The following is a 24063-nucleotide window of genomic DNA, read 5'->3' as shown; positions in this document are numbered from 1 at the left end:
TTAACAAAAACGCAAAGTAAAATCACTTTTTAAAAAAAGTTTATATCTTTCCCGCTCTCTTACTTTCTCCATTTTATTTAAATTATTAGAATTTAATGTCTGATAATGTTTGTTGATCTAGTGTTCTCCCCCCCCCCCCCTTTCTTTTTAATCAGCCTCGAACAGCTTTGGATCCTAACCTTGAGGGGGTGTGATGAGAAATGGCTTTGGGAGACAATACACAACGAAGTTACTCTATCATCCCATGTTTCATCTTTGTTGAGGTGAGCTTTTCGACAACTTGTAATAGGAAACAAAGATTCGATAGACAATAGATGTACAATATTTTTTTTTTTTACTACTTATATGAGAAACTAGGATAAACTCATCATAACAAATTGGTTCTGATGAGAAAATACCACCAGGGCTTCAATGCTAGCCATATTAACCTGCATGGTATTCTTCTTTTAAATGGTATTTTTATGGATTTTGATTATTTCTATATTTTGTATTATGTTGTTTTTGTATTATGTATACTAATTGTAATTGCACATTTACAAATTGTAATTGCCATCTAGAACGAAAACAGATTAAGGTGACCTATAAATTTTTACAAATAAATAGTCTTATGTGAACCTTACTAAAGAGAAAAAAAGAGATTGGCTCAAACATTAACTTTATTTCTTGTCTTTATGCTAGTCTGTGACTGCAATAAAGATTTGATTTGATATATCTTGTCTTCCTGGAATTGAACCCATAAGCTTTTAAAATATTCATTTACTTATTTATTTATTTATTTATTTATTAGTATATAACTACTTCGATATGAGCCACTCTGCAGGATAGAGGTTGTCAGAAAATTAGATTCACAATATAAAGTTGATTTTTATCTATTTGTCTGAAATGACTAAATTGGATAAGATAGCATGGCATCCAGAAGATGGCTGGTTCTTTTTTCTTTTTGGAAACGAAAATCTATTGGAGCTACAGACATGTCTGCAAGAGAATATACATTCTGATTTCATGCCTTTTGTTAAAAAAAATACTGAGAATCCTTTGCTGCATAAGCAGATTATATTTCTTCCACTCTGCTTCTTTATAACAGCCAAAGCTGGGATTTCACATTTTCACTCCATCCCATTAAAGTTTATGCAGCAGATCCATTCTTCCTGGGGGGATGCAAACTTAACTTGCAAAATTGTATGAATGAAAATAATTTTTTTTAAGAAAATAGAAGTTATACTCAGTTCTTTGTCCTCCAATATGTTCTCAACTTATCCTATCCCCGCTTTTTGCATTATGAACATCAGATCTAACTCATACAATGTTGGTTCAATCGATAGTTTAGCTCCTTTACCCATTCATCAAATGAGTCTACTTTTTTTTCTTTTGAAGTCCTGCAAGTGCTTAAAAATACTTAAATGAGCACTTAAAACATATCCATTTCTTTGCCTTCCTGTTATATGACTGTGATGGAAAAGGCTAAGCAATTTAAATAGATTGTTTTAAAAAAAAAAACCCACTCTAGGGGTATACCTAACCTCTTAGGCACCAGTAAATCAGTGGCTTTTTGATATGAAATGATGAAGCCACCTATAAATACCACATTTGTTTTTTTTGTTTTAAGCACATATAAGTAGAAATCCAATTCTTGCCTGCCCAAAGCCTCTTCCAGTAGATTTAATGCTTTCAGCTTCACCCAAGTTTTCTGTAATGCTCCCAAGTAAACAGTAACTTTGAATATGAAATCAAGGTTGTTTGTTCAAGTCAGAGCAATTTCCAATTTCTCTTTCTGGCAGAAGACTGTCCCTGCTCCTATTGTCCCCAGAGGCAGCCTACTCAGCTGCCTCTTTTATTCTGCTGGTTAGTTTCATTTCTGGAGATAACAGCTGTTGTCTCCTTATGTCCCATAAGGTTTCTTTTCCTCAATCGTCTGTTGATTCTAGAACTAGAATTACAAAATAAATAGGCAATTATCAGAATCTGTGGTTGGCCTATATCTTTTCAGACTACCATGTTTCCCCGAAATTAGGACCTGTCTGGATAATAAGCCCAATTGGGCTTTCGAGTGCATGCGCTAAAATAAGCCCCCCCCCCAAATACTTAGACGCATGTGCAGCTGCCACACAAACAACACGACGTAAAGAGGTGAGGCCGGAGGAGAGGAAAGGGGGGGGGAACATGCCCCACGTGCCCCACATGCACCTGCCATCCATGTGGAACGGCCTCACGGAGGCCACTCCCGCAAACCCTAGCTCCCGCAGTCCTTCTCTTACTGGCGGCCGCAAAGAGCGGCCACAAAAAAACTCTTGCCAGCCCTAACCCTGTTGACCTGGGACTGGGGGGAGGGGGACTTCTCTTCTCCCCCCCCTCGCCGGGCATGGCAGGAGCTGGAAATTGGGTAAGACACGGCGGAGAAGCGGACACATGTCTTACCTGATTTCTAGCTCCTGCCATGCCTGGCAAATGGAGGAGAAGAGACGGCAAGGGGAGCATGAAATACCTATAACAGCAGAAAAGTACATCAGCATTTTAATTCTTAATTAGAAAGCTTTTTCCTATTAACATGGAACAAAGAGGTGAAGCTGAGGTCTAATTAAAACACTACTCAGGCATTGATCAAACTGATTGCTGAAAAGCTCAGAAACTGGAGTTGTTTCAGAAATCTGTGATAAAATATTTAACTACAAATTCCCTCCTGGGATCAGGCTAAAGGTCTATGTACTGAAACATTCACTTTCTTACATAATCAGAGAGAAATAAACACAATCTGAGAGAAAACACAATTTCCTATCCTCAGAAACTATTAAGCACAGATACAACTGTATTTAAGCATAAAGATTGCATGTTAAATTTCATGGTTCAAGGGTACTGATAAATCTTGTAATTATCATAAATATGGACTGTGATTAATATCCATAGTTGATATTTGAATAAAGAAAGCACCAATGCTTGGCTCTTTCATTAGATTTTGAGGTAATATAGTAATTATGTTTTACCTAATATGTACTGTTTGTTTCACTGTAGCTTACTGTATTAGTCTGGCCTTTAATTTTTCAGCAACCTAAATTCTAATATATGTAGAGTGCTAGAATAATCATTAATTCGATTTATTTTTAATGTTTTGGGCATAAAACACACTGAAGTTCAGCATTTCTTACTTTTGCCTGTTTAGAGAACAAAATGTTAAGGGAGAAAAGCAGTTCCTCTCAATGTTCTGCATTATGACCACATCTAAGATACTCCTTCCAGTTCTTTTGAGAAGAGATTGGACAGCCACTTGTCTGAAATGGTATGGGGTGATGGTCGTTCTCTGAGCTTGTGGGTTGGTTTCCGAACATTTTCTTACCAGGCTAGGTGATACCTTCAGTGGAGTTTAGGGGATGTCAATGTCAGTGTTCTTCTGTTTATAAGGGCTTCAGGTGTGGGTGTGTCAAGTGAGGTTCTTGTGATGGTACAGAATCTCCTGTTTGAGCAGGGGGTTGGAGTAGAACACCTCCAAGATCACTTCCAACATTGTTATCTATATTCTGTAGTTTTGGACACCATATTTTAGGAAGGACATGAACAAGCCAGAGCATGTCCATAGGAGAGCAACCATTATGATAAAGGGATTGAAGCACAACTGTATGAGTAATGGTAAAAGGCACTGGGTTGTTTCTGTGGTGATTTCTGTTGATTGTCTAGACTGTACTTTTCTTGGCAAGATTTTGGCAATTATTTATTAAATTTATATGCTGCCTATCACACTATCAAGTGACTCTTAGTGGCCCTTGGCTATTTCCTAGGATTGAGAGAGGGGGACTAGCCCAAAATTATCCAGATGGCTTTGTGACTAAGGTGAGATGAACTCATGGTCTCCTGGTTTATAGCCTGGTGCCTTAACTACTATATCATGGTCTGGTATCCTGGGATATTTAACTTGGGAGAAAAGAAAACGGCAGGGTGCCATGATACTTTTCAAGTTTCTAAAATGCTAATGTAGCAGATGGCGAAGAATCATTCAGAATTGTTCCAATACAGAGGCAAGTCAGAAGGGATTTAAATAACAAAGTAATAGATTTCAGTTGACACCACAAAACATTTCCCAACAGTAACTGGAACTGACTGTCTTGCGATGAGTGAACAACTGGAGTTATTAAAGAAAGGTCCCCTGCATCAGCTTGTAAATCCATGCCTCTACTAGAGTTGTTAAACAAAGGCATCCCCTACACCAGCTTGTAAATCCCTGCCTGCTACTCATAAATGCACTGTAGTAATGGGACCACACAAATTATTTAAAATGATGCCCATTGTCATTGATGACAGAAAAGCAAGATAAAAATGGTATGTGTGTATGTTGGAGGGGGAGAATTGCCAAAGCTCAAAAGCTCACTCATGTTCAAAAGCTCTACCTTATCATCCTAGCTGGCTCCTTTTGACACACATATATTTCCTGTAGAAGTGTTCTGTAAAGAAACAGATTTTGACAGCTCGATTTACAGCACACTGGAGGAAAACTAGGCAATTTGGAAGGATAATTAAAACTAGAGTAGCATACTAGAAAGTGGATTATGATGTTGTCAGGTAGGATGCCTGAAACAGTCACGCAAGACAGTCTGGATGTAAATTAATCCAGCAGGGGAGTTCACAAAAAGAAACCTGTCTGAAGAGGCTGGATTGGTTTTTCTGGACAGATTAAATGAAGGCCTTCTAACATCTAAATCAAGAGGGCCACCCTCAGTAAGGTTCTTCCCTAGGCAGTTAATTTGTAGAATATTTGCTGAGAGAATTGTATGAATAAACAAGTTTGTAAGGAAAACTCTATTTTTATTTACTATTTACTATAGAATCTTCATTAGCAGCAGAAGGGTCTGCAAGGGAAATTAGGATACTGTGGTTCCCACCATTGAAATGCAAGCTCTGTCTTTTTTGTTTATGTAACATGCAAATATCGACAAAAGAGTTCATGGCATAACAGTGCTTTCATATTTTGACAGAAGCATCAGATCCTCCACAGTTCCTCTTTAAAACATTTCGCCTTAAACTGTGGAGGAAAAAACCCAGCAGTCACTGTTTTGTTTTGGGTTTGTTTGCTATCTTTTGGCATTTTGCAGGGTAGGGGGTTGGGTAGACATCTTAGATTTTCTTCACTGATTTCAGTTGGCTCCTCTCACTCAATCCCCCAGGGACATACAAAGAATCTCAGTGTGAAGTAGAAAACGAACTATCCAGACAGTATGAGGATTTCCTTTATATATCTACTATTTCTTTTGTGTAATTTCAGAGGAAGCAGCCTGAAGAAAGAAAGGGGCCATGACTTAACCAGAGTTTATTGAATAAACCACAACTAAGTGGCTCATGTTGTATACCAAGTCAAAATCAAACCAACCAATTTACGATTTAATGAGATGGGCAAGTCTAACCCAGAGACATAGGGGACTTACTGCATGTAGTCTTTGTATATCTAATCTCTCTCAGTTTCTGAGCATGCAAGGGTCCTCAGTGGCTGTTTTTGGAGATTTCTTAGGAATTAAGACATTTTCCTTTGTATGTGTGCCCAACCTTGGAATCCTTTTGAACACACTGATCTCTCCTTTTTGTTTCTTGCCGCTGCTCTGTGTGTCCCTAGAGCTGCCCGTGTTCCAGACTTTGTACAGCCTTAGCAATATAGAGAGAGAGAGAGAATTAGAATTGTGTTTCAGCCCTTGCAGAGTTTTATGGCTGCCACAAGAGATGAATAAATTCTGTGACGTCTTCTGGTGAGTAACGACAGGCATAGTGAGATTTCATAGGAGTGGAAAAGAATTTCTTTAAAGGTCAGCAACAAAGTGATTATCTTTTCCCACAGAAAAGTAAGCTGGAACACTATGTAGAGGCGGCAGCAATGTTTTCTCATGGCGTTTGTTTTGCAGAGTCTATTATGGCCAGCCCATTATGGCGATCTAAGGAGATTTCCCCCCTGCGTGTATTCATTGTGGTTTGTAAATAGGAACATGTTCCCTTCAGCGGCTGTGATTCATTGCAGTTCGCTTGAAAAATATGCTGGATATTTAGGAAATACAACCTTTCCATGTGAAATCACAAATGATCTTGAATTCCCCCCACCCTTGAAATCGCACTGATAAAATATGGCTCAATTCTCTGTTTTTAATTTTCAGACCTATGATTATTTTTTTCCAAACATTTAGCTTATCTAGGGTGGAGACATTATACAGGTGGTCCTCGATTTATGACCACAATTGAGCCCAGAATTTATGTTGCTAAGTGAGAAATTCGTTAAGTGAGTTTTGTCCCATTTTATGACTTTCCTTGCTTTATTTGTGAAGTGGATCACTGCAGTTGTTAAATTAGTAGCACAGTTGTTAAGTGAATCTGGCTTCTCCATTGCTTGCTTGTTAGAAAGTCGCCAAAAAAAGGTCACATGATCCCTGGGACACTGTAACCATGATAAATATGAGCTAGTTGTAAGCATTCAAAATGTACATCACGTGACCATGGGGATGCTACAACGGTCATACGTGTGAAAAATGATCATAAGTTGCTGTTTCAGTGTTGTAACTGAAAAGTCACTGTTGTAACTTTGAATAAATAAACTAAATAAATTGTTATAAGTCAAGGACTACTGTATTTTTCTGTGTGTAAGACGCTACTTTTTCTTAAAAACATTTACTTGAAAATGGAGGGGTGTCTTATACACAGGAGGCTGAGAGGAGAAGGCGTGGCCCATACCCTTCTTCCAGCTCTGCCAGACAAGCCTCTACCTTATATAGAGCTCTATCATTCCTCTCTATTGTAGCTGTTTCCTGTATCACATTGGCACTCTAGGTTTCATCTCCATTGTTCCTATGATGCATTTCCTGTTCTTGTATTACTCACTCTCTAATAAGATGACTTCTGCACAATAATGACTTGTAGTGTGCTTACTTACTCTAGATGAAACATGGGGATGTCCTATATATGGAAGCGTCTTATAGATGGAAAAATATGGTACCTGTAATTCTCACCATTCCCACTGGAGCATCCATAATGGGAAAGATAGGACTCTGCTCTACAGAACGCTATACCAATTGCTATCTGTATCAATACCCAGTAGCAAATAAAATACAAAGAGGAATCTTGTTATGATGGCAATTTTGGTAGGGCCTGAAGCGGTTAATATTTATTGCAAAAAAATCGAGAGAGGTGGATGCCAGCCTAGTGTTGCAATCGCACGTCTATTTGCTTTTTATGCTCAATTGCATGAAACCCTGCAATATAGATTGGTGTATGCTGATAATCTATTTTAAGGGGGGAGTTTGTGAGATGAAATTGTATATGCATAAGCTTTGCAATTAAGTCATAAAGTTCATTGGAGCCAATTAATCTGCCTCTGAGCTTTGCCTAGATCAAAAGGACGCAGGGCTAAAATAGAAGAAAATATATCTTGATTTCAGTAAAGCGAGTGTCAAAATGCTGCATGGTATGTTGATTAGCAATCCAGATAAGAAAGGGATGGATTACTTAAAGATAGCTCAATTTGTTCCTCATATTGGAGAGAGATATTTGGCTGCCTTGAGAATTAATCCTTGGTCTTCCAATTTTAGTATTTTTATTAATGACGTGAATGAAGACATGGAAAGAATGCTTAACAAATTTATGTGGCAAAATATTTGCCAGAAAAACAAATACCATAAAAGACAAATATAAAATTTGATTAATTAGAGAAATGGGTTACAAGTAATACTGAAATTTAGCAGCCAATAAAGTTCTTCATGAGGAAAAATATTCAGATGCATAAGTATAAGGAAATACGTGGCTTGGTGATAATAATTATAATCGAATATGAAACTGAATATAGTGTGTAGCAGCACATTCATGGTTTCACTTAATGACAATTTCACTTACCAACAGACTTGCAAGTCCCAATTGTGATAATTAAAAGATGACTACCTGTAATGTATGTCCCGACATTAAAAGGAAACTATGTAATATTTGGAGACTTTTCCTAAGGTTCAACTCCTTGATCATTTCTCTTTTTTGGAATTATTAAATTCCAGACATTATAACAAACCAAAACATGTTTTGTCCTAGATTTCTGCCTCATATTTAACTATATGTATTTTGCCATTTACATTATGGATTAGTGATGTGCACCAGGGGTGGGTTCTACTTACCTTTATTACCGGTTTGAATCGTGCGCACGCTTGCTTCGCTCGCACACATGCTCTTCTGCACATGCGCAGATCACTTCTGATGATGTCCGGGTCAGTGGACGAAGCCTTCCGCTGGTTTTACTATCGGTTCTTATGAATTGGTCTGAACCGGGGGCAACCCACCACTGGTGTGCACAGGTGCATGCGCACTCACACACACCTTTGGCTCAGTGCCAACTTTTGGCAACTGTTTGGAGTAGTCTCTGCAATTTTCTTGGTAAGATTTCAGAGGTGGCTTGCTATTACCTTCTTGTTCAGTCAACTCACCCAGATAGGTTCATGCCTAAAATGGGACTAGAACTCACAGAATCCCAGTTTCTACCCTAATGCTTTAACTACTAGATCAAACTGGTTCTCCAGGGTCTTATTAAGGTCTTTTAGTTCATCAATTGCAATTAAAAAAAAAAAGCCAGATTAAGTAATAATTACTTAATCTGGCAGAAATGGTACAACTGGTTAGATAAAAAGAACACGAAATAAGGGAATACCACCCAATGATACAAAAATAAGGAAATAAAATGAAATATCGTTGAATAAACATTGATACATGATGAAAGATAAATATACATAGATATATAGATATATAATTACCGAAGTAGCTCTATTTTTAAAGTTCAAGCTGTAAGACTTGACCTCTCTGTATAGTTAGTTTATGTATAGTTTGTTTAAATGTCTACGTCTGTATATGTATGTTTGTTTATTAAAAAAAAATTAAAAAAAAACAATAAACCAATCCTTAACATTAGCATCATATAATTGTAAAAACTAAGTGTGTGAAATGCAAAATATTAAAACATTTATTAAATTTTAAAAAAAAAGCATGCAAAGGGAAAGAATGCATGTCAGCGTCTTCGAAAACTTCTTGCAAAATATATGGCTTTAATTTTAAGCAGAAAAGAATTTCTATTTCGCTTATATTTTTGCTATTGAAAAGTGATAAATGGATTCTCATATAAAGAGAAAACCTATAAGAGGTAGAGCACACAGGGTTCTTTTCTCTTGTACTGTCCAGAGCTATACCAATAAACTCTTAAAGTTTCCACCTTCTCAAATAGAATTCAAATCAAATTTATATTACTTTTTTTTTCAATCGCTACTATGGCTATAAGTCAGAAATCATTCCTAGTTATAGGAAGCTTGAACTGGAGATCATAGGGACTCAACTTAATGTATAATTGAGCTTTGAAGCCAGTGCCAGACATGTACCTGTCTTTGAGTCCTTTACGGTAGGATAGGTTGAACTTCAAGATGCCCCTTGTTTCAATTGCCACCACCATTTACATGATTAATAATTTTTGCCTGGATATGAAGGAATCCAGGGCTCCCAAAACTGGTGTATCTTACAAGTACCCTGTGAGATTTCTACCATTCCCAGATTCTGGATTCTGGAGTAAGATTGCTGAAATTTCGTAAGATTTAAATCTTGTGAAATTTGATGTGAACCCGAGGAAGGAGGACTGAGCTAGCATCAGGTTCCATCCATGGGTGGGCTTCAAAAATTTTAGCAAGGGGTTTTCTGCCCAGTTGCTGGGTGGGTGTGGACATGGTAGTCGGCCTCCTGCACCACGGCAGGGGGAGTGTTTTTGCCTTCCTCGAGCTCCAGAGGTTTTCCTTGAGCCTCTGAGAGGGCAAAAACAGCCTCCCCAGGCTCAGGAGGCCCAAACTTCCAGTAGGCCTATTTTTCGCCTGCTCCAAGCCTCCATGCGCGCCCTGCACTTACCTGCATCCAAAACGGGCTGCTTGGGGACTCCTGGGAGGGGCAGGGGGGCAGGGCCAGCCAGGAGTGGGATTTGGCGGTTCTCCAAACTGCACAGAATCTTAGCTAGAGGTTCTCCCAAACCCCTGCGAACCCCCAGCAGCCCACCCCTGGTGCCATCCATATATCTGTTTTAAGGGGGTAAAAGAAAAGGCTTAATGCATCCCCAAGAATCCTAGATTGTGTAGCCTTCTTTTCAAAAATACAATGCATTCTAATCACACTTGATCTTAAAATAACATAAACAAGGAAAACCTGTATGAAAGCAAAAAAAAAAAAATTCTTATTACTTTGGCATGTCTCCAGCTTGAGTTTTGCTCTTAGTATAATGGTTAAAAATGTTACATGTTTTTTTTTTGTTTTGTTTTGTTTTGTTTCTGATCCTGAATTCAGTCAGCTTGGAAACTAATATTTATGGATTATAATTCTACATCTGGGCTTCTACCACATCTGAAGTTTGGGTCTATCTCAGGGGTCAGCAACCTGTGGCTCTGGAGCCTCATGTGGCTCTTTCACCCCTCTGCTGCGGCTCCCTGTTACTCAAAATATGCGTCACAACCACCAATGTGCGATACCCGCCAGCATGCAATTTATTGAGCTTTTCAACCCCCAGTAGGCCAACCATGGATAAATCCAAGAAAAGAAAAGTTTCAGAAGAAAACAGAATGTTTAATTCAACTACATAGGCTAGTTTAGTGGCCGTTCAAGAAATAGTCAGGCACAGGAAGGGTTTTGTGGCTCCCGGTGTTTTCTTTTCTGTGAGAAACGGGTCCAAATGGCTCTTTGAGTGTTTAAGGTTGCAGACCCCTGGACTATCTTAACGTAAGGTTTTAATATGTAAATTTAATTTGGTAAATAATGAAATAATTCTTAGAGCTGAAAGAAATCCCGATAATTCAAATAATTCACAATCATTATTTGGTGAAAAATAATTTGGTGAAATAATTTCAACTGGTGGGATCCAGGAAGAAAGCCTTCTCTGCTGTTGTACCTGCCCACCGGAGCACTTTACTCCCAAAAGTGAGACCAGCCTCATTTTTCTGGCCTTCCAAAAAGTGTCAAGACTTGGTTTTGCCAATTGGCATGGAAGTTGAAGAGGGATATGCAACCCTGAGGGTGTTTGCTGATATGAGAATGCTCTCTCTGCCTTTGTAACTTTTTAATATCTCAGTTTTAGATTTTGTTTTTAACTCTGTTTTAACTTTGCTTTTATTTATGTTTTTATACTATGGTATGTTTTTTTTATTGTAAACCACTTTAGTGAGAAAGGGCAGTGTAGATACATTTACATATGCATATACCATTGGTGGGTTTCAAATTTTTTTTACTATCGGTTCTGTGGGTATGGCTTGGTGGCCGTGACTTGGCTTGGTGGCCGTGACTTGGCTTGGTGGGCGTGGCAGAGGAAGGATACTGTAAAATCTCCATTCTTCATACATATTTGTTTATGTATGTATTTTATGTTTTTATTGGTTTGTTTTAATTGTTTTGAGCCGCCCTGAGTCCTATGGAGATAGGGCGGCATATAAGTTATGATAAATAAATAAATAAATAAATAATAAATTAATTAATTAATTAATTAATTAATTAATTAATTCCAACTCCACTCCAGAGGAAGGTTACTGAAAAATCCCCATTTCTTCCCGATCAGCTGGGACTCAGGAGGCAGAGAATAGATGGGGGCAGGGCCAGTCAGAGGTGGTATTTATCGGTTCTCCGAATTACTTAACATTTCTGCTACCAGTTCTCCAGAACTGGTCAGAACCTGCTGAAACCCATCTCTGGCATATACATATGCATATATTTTATTATACTGGTTATTATAGTCAATTATTATCTATGGACTTAGTTTTAAAAAGATCCCAAATCCTCACTCAATACAAGATAGCAGCACCAATCTAATGTTATTTGAATTTTATTCGCTCTTATAATGCTCGTAAAACATTTTTCATAGTACTAATGGCATCAACAATCTTCTGGAATGGAATGAAATGGATTCATGTAGTCCTGTCTGTTTAAACAAATGAACATATCTGTCATTTAAATTTAGGAGAGAAAAAAATGAATAAAGGATCAGTGCCTATATGACTGATTAACCACAAAAGGAGCTGCTTATTTCTTGTTATTTGTTTTGGATTTGCATTATCCTCTGCTGATGCTGCATTCTTAATAAAGTCATATTAATAACAGATATAATGGTACACTGGAAATGGGATGTGGATTTTGCTAGTCTCTAGCTAATTTATGAATTCAATTATAACAGAGTGGAATAATTTTTCAAATAGATTGGATAAAGGATTATGTTTTTATTATTGTAACAATATAACTCATTTTGATTCAGTGCCAGTTAGTATTGGAATTCAGAGGAAATACATCTTGGTGATCTGGCCATCAGCATGAATATAAATCTGTGGTAAAGCTTATAATACCGAGACTCACACATTGAATCCTCTTAACATCTACAGGCAGATTCTGAAATAAATGGAATGATTTCATTGTACAGCTGTTAATCAACTGGCCCTGGAAACCTGCACCATTTCCTTCACTAAATCACTTTTGGTGAAGAACAGTTGTCCATTTTCCACCCCTTGTACTTCACGTCCATTTTCAGGAAATTGCTGTCTCAAAGGGATTAAACAAATTCATAGGCCAGGATCCCAAGCACCTCTTTAGATAAACTTGATCCACTGACTGTGCCCAGAGGAATTTTATTTTATGGTTTAAAATTTTATTTTGGGGTTTTATTTTTATTTTAGAACAGAACAGAGCAGAACAGAACAGAACAAACAGAACAGAACAGAATTCTTTATTGGCCGAGTGTGATTGGACACACAAGGAATTTGTCTTGATGCATATGCTCTCAGTGTACATAAAAGAAAAGATACGTTCATCAAGAATCTTAAGGTACAACACTTAATGATAGTCATAGGGTACAAATAAGCAATCAGGAAACAAAATCGATATAAATCATAAGGATTCAAGCAACAAAATTACAGTCATATAGTCATAAGTGGAAAGAGATGGGTGGTGGGAACGATGAGAAGATTAATAGTAGTTTTTATTTTACCCAGTTAGCACAAGTATGCTTAGGGCAGCTATCAACTTCAGAAGTTGTTTTACCTCCTAATCTGACCTCCAGAATATGCAAAAGTCACCTTCTGAGTTACCCTGGTTAAAAGTAGACTGAAACTTGGATTTCTCCAATTTCTCCTCCAACAGAAAACGCCAAGATGAGTGGCATGACCTCAGCCACTTCATCTCTGTATATTCTGCAAGCATCAAATCCACCCACCCTCACAAAATGTCTCCAGCCAGTCAAGGATTACTTATGTCTGCTCCAGAGATAGGGCTGACATCTTCAATATTTGTGTCTAGAAAAATGAACAATGAATTGTCAATGTTAAAAATCCATCTGTTCTAAGGACTAATAACCTTTGAAATAGCCTGCCTTGAAAGTGTATTTATCAATATAATATTTTCCTCAGCATGTAGTGAAATAGAAAGCCTTGATAGTTGGCCATTAAAAAAGATTAAAATATTCACGTACGTATCTGAAGCAGATGAAAATCAAACATTTTGAAATATGAACTTGTGGGTTTTTTTTTTCATATTCCATCTTTAATTTCTTCACCCAGCAGGGGATTAAAATGGGAGATAACATGAGAGTGGCTAACTCCGTGGTAATGATGGGAATATGAAAACAGCTTTCATAGCAATTGGTAATATCATTTAAAAAAATTATAAAAGCGGAAAGCAAAGTAGGACTCTTTTTCTCTCTAATCTGGCTGTGTTCGTAATTTGGAAGCAGGTATATGTCTCAGTCTGGTGCCACTTGGAGCCTGTCCAACAGCCTTTTTTGAAGAATAATCCATTGCCATTCAACATCGCAGCCCACCAGGAAGGATCCACCACTGCTTATGTTTTCGCACTCATTCCAAAAGACATGCTGTTATCCGCCCCAGGTCTCAGGGACACTGCTACCTATATAGCTGCTACCATACCACTAATCACCAAACAGCTGATTTGCACCCTAGCTACAGGTAGTCCTCACTTAATAACCGGTCACTTAGCGGCTGTTCAAAGTTACAACAGACCCCCCCCCCAAAAAAAGATACTTACGACCCTGTTTTGAAGTTACAGCCGCTACAGCGCCAATATGGTCATTTATCCATATGACCAACAAGGATGCTGCAGCAAGCCCTCCACCTCTCCCTCCCCTTTCGTGCACTGCTGGGTCCTCACCGCAATCACCGATCGCACACTTATCCTTTGAAGATCTCTGGATCTCATGTTAAGGAAGACCACACATTCCTAGGCCACATGGCTGCATCCCAAAAGTGGCCACCATTTTCAGTAGGCTGACAATTTCATGCGGAAATGATATCCACTTCCAGAGCTTTCTGCCGTGATCAGCTGGAAGTCGGGAGACTGCAAGCTTCTCCAAATTAAGTGGTTAATGAGGATGGGAATTGGAGGGAAGAGAGTTTAGTTTCAGCAGTCAAGGGAGGTTGAGGGATGGGAAGGAGGGAGAAAGATCAATAAGTCTATCCCTTCCATAAAGGTTTTTTCCTTTATTGAAAAAAAAAATGTGGGTTTGTGAAAGAGGGAAGGTGTAAAGCAAGGGAAAGGTTTTGGGAAGCTTTCCCTAGAGCTGCATCCTTTGCATGCAGGGTGCTGGCTTCTCCAAAGCCTCACAAGAATTAGGAGAGGCCTACAATTTCCTGACTACCTGCTGATTGGGGCAGAGCCCCAACCCACAAACCTGCTTTCGTTCTTTTTGCAAAATGCACCAGTGGATGGATCACTAATAGCAATAGCGCTTAGACTTATATACCGCTTCACAGTGCTTTACAGCCTTCTCTAAGCGGTTTACAGAGTCAGCACATTGCCCCCAACAATCTGGTTCTTCATTTTACCTCGGAAGGATGGAAGGCTGAGTCAACCTTGAGTCTGGTGAGATTCAAACTGCCAAATTGCAGTCAGTCAGCAGAAGTAGCCTGCAGTACTGCATTCTAACCGCTGTGCTACCACCAAGCTTCCTGGTGTTTTAAAGCATCATGGGCACGCATGTAGTCTTGTTTGGAAACCTCTTCGGCATTGGAATGCAGAGCTGAGCCCTAATCTAGCTGGGCTCACCTTCTTCTCTGAACTGTTTTTGGCTTTGGTTGTCTGCCTCCTTTTTGGATCCAGCTGTTTGGCGGACCTCCCACGTCTTCCCCCACCCATGAGGCACCCTGCGCTCTGCTTAATGATCTGCATGGTTGTTTAAGGGAGAGCAGAAGGTAGGGTTTGTTAAGAGAGGGCATCTCCCTTAACAGCCATCATAACTTGTGACTGTCATGATCCATTATGGTTGTAGCTCAAGGACTACCTATATTCCTTTCTGGCCTACAATTATTTTTAAATAATCTGCCTTGCTGTTAGTCACAGGGGCATATTTACTTATATAGTATGTGAAGTCTTAAAAGTTTCTTAAAAGTATAGTAAAAAAAAAAACAACCCTAAGGAAACTGGAAAAAATCATGTTCCTGAGCACAGGTTCCATTGGCTTACGTTTTCATAAAAATAAATAGAAAAAAAAAGTGTTATCCCCATTATATTCCCTACATAAGTAGGAGTTAAACTTCATGGAAATGATCTCAACTTTCTTATTACAGTTTCTTAAAATATTTTGCTTTGTACATTAACAAACACACCCAATGCCCATTTACATCCATCTGCTAATGCTTTATTGCTTTGGGGAAACAGGAGAATGAAAAACACTTATATGTGCTACCTTGTACTCCTGAAGGCAAAGTGGGATATTAATCTAATAAAGGGACATTCCTATAGGCTCAGCATATTTCACACACATTTGAAAATAAAGCATTAGTATTATTTCATGGCATTCTCTATAAATAGCATGAAGTCAATACTGCCAAATCTGGCAATTTCAGGTGTTTGAAATGCTATCAAAATATCTTAAGATACATTACTTTACTAAACCAGACACTTCTTTCTGACAAGGAACTTCATGTGAGAAAGGGATTATCTCCCCAACAATTCCTTGTAAAATGATAGACATTTTTATTGGATAAAATGCCGTGAGAGCAGAAAATAGATTTAATGTGGGATGGAGGCGGTGTATATGTGAGCCATTTATACAGTAAAATACCATCTGTTAGCTTGGTATAATTTGCCTTTTAAAAATAAATTAAAAAGGGTTAATTTTTCTACTATTGTGTCAAATCTCCAAGAGTATTCTGCTACACTAAATGAAAGCTAAATAATAATTCTAAAAATTCAAAATGTCTTCTCCTAAATATGTATCAGGAAAAGGAGCTGAACTGTGTTGAATTGAAAATTTGCAAAACTAAACTATGCAAATCAATTATTGCAACCTATCAATCAAAAAGGCCATTATTTTTTACAGTGTGACATTACCTCAGGTGGCAGATGTTGAGGACTAGAAATAAGGACGTGGAGTGTGATAGTGAAACAGTGTAGTTAACACAACTTGATCTGCCGTACCGTATAAATCAGCTTTCTCTCTTCATGTGGGATGGAGCTACCCTACTGCGTTTGTTACATAAAGTTTGATTTCTATTTCATGTAGCTTCTGAAGATTGCAATAGAGATGGGACTGCAACATATTGGAGACAAGCTTAGCGATATTATTAGTACTAGTATTGATAACAATATTTTATTTTGCCTTTAAAAATATATATTTGATCTGATAAGGGCAGCAAACATAAACAATATTTCCACCTCCTGTTTTCTCCACAACAACAACCATCCTGTTAGGTGGATTAGGCTGAGAGAGTGATTGGTCCCAAGTCACCCAGCCAGCTTTCATGCCTAAGGGAGCCTAAAAATTAGTCTTCTGCTTTCTAGGGCGGGAATCACTACATCAGCTGGATCTGTAGGAAGGATATGAAGGGCTGGGGGGGGGTGTGAGTGGATCCTATTGTGAAAAAATTTGAGGGAATCCTTTGTTATACCTTTTACCCCAAAATGTTTTTATTTTGTTGGTTTTTCTTCTCTTCCCTCTTTTCTGCCAGAATTGATTCTCGGAGGCCTTGGATGTAATTAGTAAAGAAGGAGAGAGAAACATCAAGAAACTACATTTTCCTTGTTACCTTGCCACCTGTCAAAAGTCTTTTGGGTTGATGAGATTTTACAGCAATCACTGCAGTTGAGAACAGTACCACTCGGTACTTCTTGATGGTATAAATTTGTTAGTAGAATCTCGAAAACTAGTGTAAAACCAAAAATCTTTAGGAAATACCCAGAATAATCCCCACTTCAAAAAAAGATCATTTATACTTGATTTAGGATACTCTTCTCCCATCCAAGGTCAGCACTATATTGAAAATTTTCATTTTCCCCCATCACCTCAATTATTATCACAGTCAGCTCACATTTGGATTACAGTATTGAAGTCTGCTCTGTGCAGTCCTGTCCTTCCAGCCACTACAAAGTAGGGCAGTGAGATTACTCCTCGGGTCAATATTTAGAAATGACTCAATATTGATTCTAAAAGAACTGCATGGACAAGGTATAGATTACCTGCTGGACTTCACATTTTAATGAACTCTCTGCAGTTGTTTAGCAGTCTTGATGTATTTCTCCAAATGTTAAGGTCTCCAGGGGAATTTGCTGGGCATCTTTTGGCGGGCAGAAGTATGTTATGCTATTCCATTTAGCTTCTGAAGATTGCAGTAGAGGTGGGAATGCAATTTATTGGAGACAAGCTCAGCAGTATTAGTATTGGTAACAATATTTATCTTGCCTTTTAAAAATATATTTGATCTGATAAGGGCAGCAAATATAATCAATATTTCTACCTCTTGTTTTCTCCACAAACACCACCATCCTGTTAATGGGTTAGGCTGAGAGAAAGAGTGATTGGCCCCAAGTCACCCAGCCGGCTTTCCTGCCTAAGGGAGGCCTAAAAACCTTATTTCTGGAATTAGGGCACCAACCAACTGCCAAATATAGAACTCCAAGAATAATAGAGTTGGCAAGGATCTTAGAAGTCATTTGATGCACCCCTGCTCCCTGCTCAAGCATCTCTGAAAGATGATTATTCATCTTCTTTTTTAAATTAAATCCATGCATATCTAGTAGCATGTTTTTAACAAAAGATCTCACTCACGTGTGTGAATAAGACTGGCAGGCTTAAGCTCTCATCAGTCATATAAAATGGTATTCTCCCTGCCTGCCAAACAGTTCTGATACAAATACTCTGAAATAGTTTCCACTTTTTCAGCTGGCCAGAGCAGATGTGCTTTAAGAATAGGTAAATGGCATAGACCCGGGATGGTGAACCTATGGCACGTGTACCAGAGGTGGCATACAAGTCCTCTGTGGGCACACGTGCCATCGCCAGCTGCTCTTCTGGTTTCCGGCTGCATATGTGCACTGGCCAGCTGGTCTTCGTGGGTGCCGGAGCACCAGAAAATGGCTCGAAAAACAGCCTGAAAATGGTCCGAAAAATAGCTTGAAAACGGCCCCAAAAATGCCCCAAAATTAAGCATGTGTGCACCAGCCAGCTGGTCTTGGGCTTCCGGTGCTACGGCATGCACACATGCACACACATGCATGCGCTTTCCAGTTTGGGCACTCGGTGCCGAAAAGGTTCGCCATCCCTGGCATAGACCATAGCAGTTGGCAAACTTGAAAACCATGGTTTGTTGCATAAATCATAATTGATCATTCCATAGTTTTATACTAAGGCATAAACCGTAGTTATTGAAGTATAGATTATGAGATCCCATCTTTTGGTAAGCTGTGAACAAGCATAATACGGTTTAGTGTGATTTCAGAACTCAATATTTACATTCCTATGCTCTCAAAAGTGGCTCCTATTAACTTGTGCAAATCAGCTATTAGGGAAAAAACCAAGAGCACATTAAGAGCATTTTTTGTGGACAATTTGAACATTATGTGTGCAACATTGTGCAAATTACATTACTGTAAAACTAGATCCCCCATCACATGAAAATATTATATTATACTGGCTGGATGTTGACATCTATTCTGTTTTTAACATTTTATCAGGAAGAAAAAAAGAGGAAGGAAACATCTTAACATTTTATTGGGAGGAAAAAAGACAACATTCTAGAGTGAGGTATATTGCCAACAATAAAAGCAAACGTTACATTATAAATATAACATGCAAGTCACTCCCCCCCCCACCCCCAATATTGTATGGCCATGGGATTTTGGATTGAATCAACCCAGTGGTGAAATCCATTTTTTTTTTACTACCGGTTCTGTGGGTGTGGCTTGGTGGGCATGGTGTGGCTTGGTGGGCGTGGCAGGGGAAGGATACTGCAAAATCTCCATTCTCTGTCCACTCCAGGGGAAAGACACGGCAAAATTCCCATTCCCTCCCCACTCCTGGGGGAAGGATATTGCAAAATCTCTATTCCCTCCCCACCCTGGGGCCAGCCAGAGGTGGTATTTGCCCATTCTCTGAACTACTCAAAATTTCCGCTACCGGTTTTCCGAACTGCTCAAAATTTCCGCTACTGGTTCTTCAGAACCTATCAGAACCTGCTGGATTTCACCCCTGAATCAACTTGTGTGTAGGTTGGTAAAACTAAAGCCCTAACTCTTGCTTTGTTTTAAAATCCCCTAAATGCAAAGGCAGCTCCATGGTTAGTAATAAGATTTCCAAAGCATTTCAGCTTGATAGAAGCATCACTAGTAAATAATATTTACAGTTTGGACAACAATTTTGTAAATTCTAATTTGTTAAATAAAAAAATCTATCTTATGAAGTCACTATGCATCAACACCAAGTTGGTAGCACATTACCAATCAAATGGATGAGTATTGTCCAAATGGCTTATTTTGGTTAGTAATATTGTACATGCTGGTGAAGGGGTTCACAGCCAGCGTTTATTGGGCAATGTAAGGATTGGGTGGTGGTGGTGAAGAGAAGCAGCACACAATCTAGATTCCATGCATGCAAGTTTATATTAGAGTTCCCTCACCCATCACTCACACCCATCCAGCTGTGCAGCCCGTTTCCTAACTTCCTGACTTCTGATTGCCCTTTAGCCAAGCTGATTTCTGATTGGTTCAGACTGGTTGGTGATTGAATCCTGGTTCTTTGTTCATGCAGGGTTCTGATTGGTAATTTTTGGAATGCTGAATCCTGATTGGTTCTTGTTTTGTGCGGGGTTCTGGTGAATAGTTAGAGCAGTGAGTCCTGATTAGGTCCTTATCCAGGCAAGTTTCCAATTTGTCCATTTTGGGAAGCTGACTCCTTTTTTTGGGCAGGACTTTGCTGTGGCACAGGGCAGGTAACCAAGCTTTGTTATCTTTCAGATTTTCGTTTTTCTTGTTGAAGCTTTTTCTTTCCCCAGGAGGTGGGATAGATTTCAAGAGCTTCTCTGTGAAGGAATACATAGTAGTTTCTTTCTATAATCTGCCCTACCTAATCATAAAAATCATGAATCACATGTTCTTTTTTTTTTACTCAAAAAAAGTCTCTCAAGTGGCTTCAAATTTTAAGCAAATGTGATAATATATCACAGTTAAATATAAATAAAACTGAATGAAACTAAAATAATTTAGGATAGAAGAAGCTCGCATATTCTTGATTGAAGCAGGAGAAAAACTAGCAAAGGAAAACATTGAGAAATTAATGAATGCAGGTTTTGTCGGTTTGGATAACCTGTATCCTGTAAAATTGCCCATAGAATATTACCCATACATATATTCAGTTAAGGCCCTGCCACTTACTCTATGAATTCAAGATTGTCCTCTGCAAAGGGATCAATCTCAATCTGTACCATTAATTTTGCCAGAATAGAACTGGTTTTCTTGGACTATAGGGTCATGGATATTTTCACCACAGAAATGTTATGAATTGGTACCATTTACATGACTTACACTGATTATGTCATTAGTTGTGTGATGATATCATATCATTGTCAAGTCATCATGTCATCTAAGACTATGATTGTCTGGATCTTTAAATGTGCGTGGGCAACTGTAGCATTTTTTGAAATATCCCTTTCATTATCATAATCATTCTAGGATTTATATTCTTTTGCACTTTTTGTTTTGTAATGAAATAATTCATCTAGGAAGAAAAGCTAATGTCTTTGATACTATGCATATTCTACAGAGTTTCAATTCCAGAGACACTGTTTGAAAGGAGCTATTGTTACCATCCCTTCCTCCTCTTCTACATTAATTCTCTTGTGCATGTTAGTTAGTTGATAAGAGTATGTATGCAGCTATCTCACATACCTACATGCTGTTTTTATTTCTTCTTCCCTGCCTTTAGGCCACAATTCATGAATTTCAATTAACACTGTTTAAAATTACTGCTGTGTAGTCATTGTTTCTGTTTAGCTCACCATTTTGCAAAATTATTCGGAGTGTCATTTGGGGGAGGGGTTTTTTGGATAGGTATAGTGAGGCATCATTTTTAAAAAATGGTGCAGAATATGGTCCATACTTATTTACAATTTTCTTTACATAATTGCAAGGGCAAGATTGGCTGATGCTGATCAGAAGGGGATAACATTTAAGCCTCATTCCTTCAATTGGATTATTAAAAGTTCTCCATATTTGCATAGAGTTTCCCCCCAGAAATTACCCCCCATAAGTGCTAGAAGAACATTAAAACACGTCAAAGGTATGGAGATATGGATAGGGTGGGGGAGTTTAGATTTATCACATCCCATTCATGGTTGTCCCAATCTGGAAGAAGCAACCATACGTTTGTAATTAAAATAAATGTGGGACTAAAACTAGAGCAATACCAAATTGCCATGTTATCTACCGGTAGTTTGCTTCTTATTGATGGTTGTTATAGGCACTGTCAGGCAATTAATTTTCAAAAATGACTGCTTTCAATTTTTTTTAATTACTTTATGTTATTTATTGCTGGGTGGGAAGACATCTTGCGTCTGAGAATGGAAAGAGAAACCAGTTCATAGCAGAGATTATGCACCCTCTAACTCAGAAGACAAAGCCAATTTTAAAAAAAATAGTATTAACAGTATTTCTACTAGTGATTGCTGCTAAGAAAAATGCAAACAGGGGGTTCAGAAGAAATCTAATAGTGATGGTACAGAGAAGGATAAGAGGAAGGGGAATCAAACAGGGCCAAATTGGAGGCAGTAGGAAAATGAAGGAAAATGAAAGCTAGAAGGGAACTAATAAAGCTAAAGAGAGAGGGAAACTCAGAAAGAAAGAAGAGATGAGTGAATGAAGAATTGCATTAGTATGTCATTCCAGATCTATAGTGCTTTTTCAAAGAAATACACAGATGCTCACAAGAAGTAGTGAGTGGCATAAAGGAGAGGCAAGAGGTAAGGATAGAATGAATGAATTACACAGAATATATGCCCAAAAATATCCTTTTCTGATCCATCTATCAGTGCAGTTGGGAGTTTTTTGAAGTATAAAACAATATATTGGGAACAACTTGTTGCAGGTTCATAAGCAAGGAAAAATGGAGGTGAGATAGGGAAAGTCTTAACTGTTTAAGAGATGACTCACATGTTGACATTCCTTAATGCCTGTGGTAAGCCATTGAAATAAAACAGGGGCATTATCAAAAAATGGAAATAATTCCTGAAAAAATTCAACTGCTAATGTTTATGCAGACTCCAACTGATTCAGTACTCTTTCTAGAAATTCTTGGAAACTGCACTTTGAAATCAGAAGATTGGAATTGCTAATAGAAAATTCATACAATTCTCACCAAATTTTAATTTTCAACATTGCATTAAGCCATAATGTGATTTATTTGGAATTGGATTGTGCTGTAAAGAATTCCTAATAATTGTTGACATATTTAAATATTTAAAACAATCTGTGGTTTAGTTTAAAATGTGAAACCGATTTTGATGGGAGAGAAGCATGACAGAAATACTAAGAACATTCCGTACATACAGCCTTGACCACAAAATGATAAATAGGAATGAACCCATTATTAGTTAAATTTTAATCTATAGTAGATGTCACATCCTCAGCTCATATTCTCATTTTAAAGCAATTCAAATTTATCAAGGCACAAACTTTAAAAAACCAAACAGCTTTGCTGCTTGTTGCAGACAATTTCTGGGTCACTGTTGAATTTGGATAGAATGCCCCCTGCTGATAGGTTCCCTGCACTTTATTTTGGTGAAATTAGAAAAACAAGGTTGCACAATCTTTTTGCAGCAAATATGTAACAGCAAGCTACCAGGTACAGTTTTCACAAGCATTCCATCATAATGTTCTCAGCTGATGCATTTTTCTGAAACATAGGTGACATTCCAAGTATGGTTGCAATCACAACCATAGTTGTGAAGTCACAATCAAAATGAATGGCCATTGTTAAATCTTGCTACTAAAGATATTAAGCAGCTGCCTGTTCTTTCTTCCCTTTTCTCCTCTCACAAACATTTATCTCCACTTTTAGGATTTCAGCTGCATTATCCAACAGATAAATGAACAATTCAGGAGAATTATATACACTTGCACATGTTGGTCTTCATGCATAAATGATTGGTTCATTATGTGCCATCATCAGTGTCAACTCTTAGTGACCACATCCGGTAGTTTTTCTCCATGATGATCTCTCTTTCAATTTTTCTAATGATGCACCCCATCCATTTTGCTGCTTATCTTCTTTTTTCCTTCTATCTTTCATAACATTTTAGACTTTTTTCATACATAATTCTTCATACATTATCCTAAGCCTTAATGCAGCTTCTTTGGTTTGGCTTAATATGTTGTATTAACCTGCCATGATGGTTGACAAACTATTATTTACATCTTAAACAAATCCATACAATGGAAGAAATGTATGCACATTTTAGTTTCTCATTAAAAATGCATGCAATAATCCAGACATGGAAACTCATTCTTTAAAATTTTTGAAAAATTAATTCATTATTGTAGAGCTACATAACAATATTTGGGATTACTGTTTTACGATAATGGTACTAGATCAGTATATAAAAGAAATATGAACCAAGTAAACATTTCCCTATCCATACTTTTCATAAGGCCTTTCTATATATTTAGCTGCTGCTTATTGGATAGTCTTATAAACACTGTAGATTTTTAAATTTAGTATTCACTTGAATTTGAGTCAATGTTTTCCTCTGCATATCTACCTGGCTACCTGCCTGCCTATGTATAGGTAAAGAAGAA

The 24063-nt window shown here is 38.0% G+C and overlaps 1 protein-coding gene across 1 annotated transcript in view; it reads left to right on the top strand.

The window, feature by feature from the left end:
- Positions 1-200: 200 nt before the first annotated feature.
- Positions 201-24063, top strand: part of PLPPR1 (phospholipid phosphatase related 1) — a 52048-nt gene continuing 28185 nt past the window's right edge. The window contains exon 1 of the mRNA XM_070935492.1: positions 201-263. Within this exon, the coding sequence (XP_070791593.1) occupies positions 201-263 (63 nt within the window). The remainder of the gene's footprint in view (positions 264-24063) is intronic.

Source organism: Pituophis catenifer, unplaced genomic scaffold (assembly GCF_029215685.1).
Source record: "Pituophis catenifer annectens isolate HBS135680 unplaced genomic scaffold, rPitCat1.0.hap2 SCAF_2, whole genome shotgun sequence".
Taxonomy (NCBI): domain Eukaryota; kingdom Metazoa; phylum Chordata; class Lepidosauria; order Squamata; family Colubridae; genus Pituophis; species Pituophis catenifer.
The sequence above is the reverse complement of the archived record's forward strand: the minus strand, read 5'-3'. Positions and strand labels throughout refer to the sequence as shown.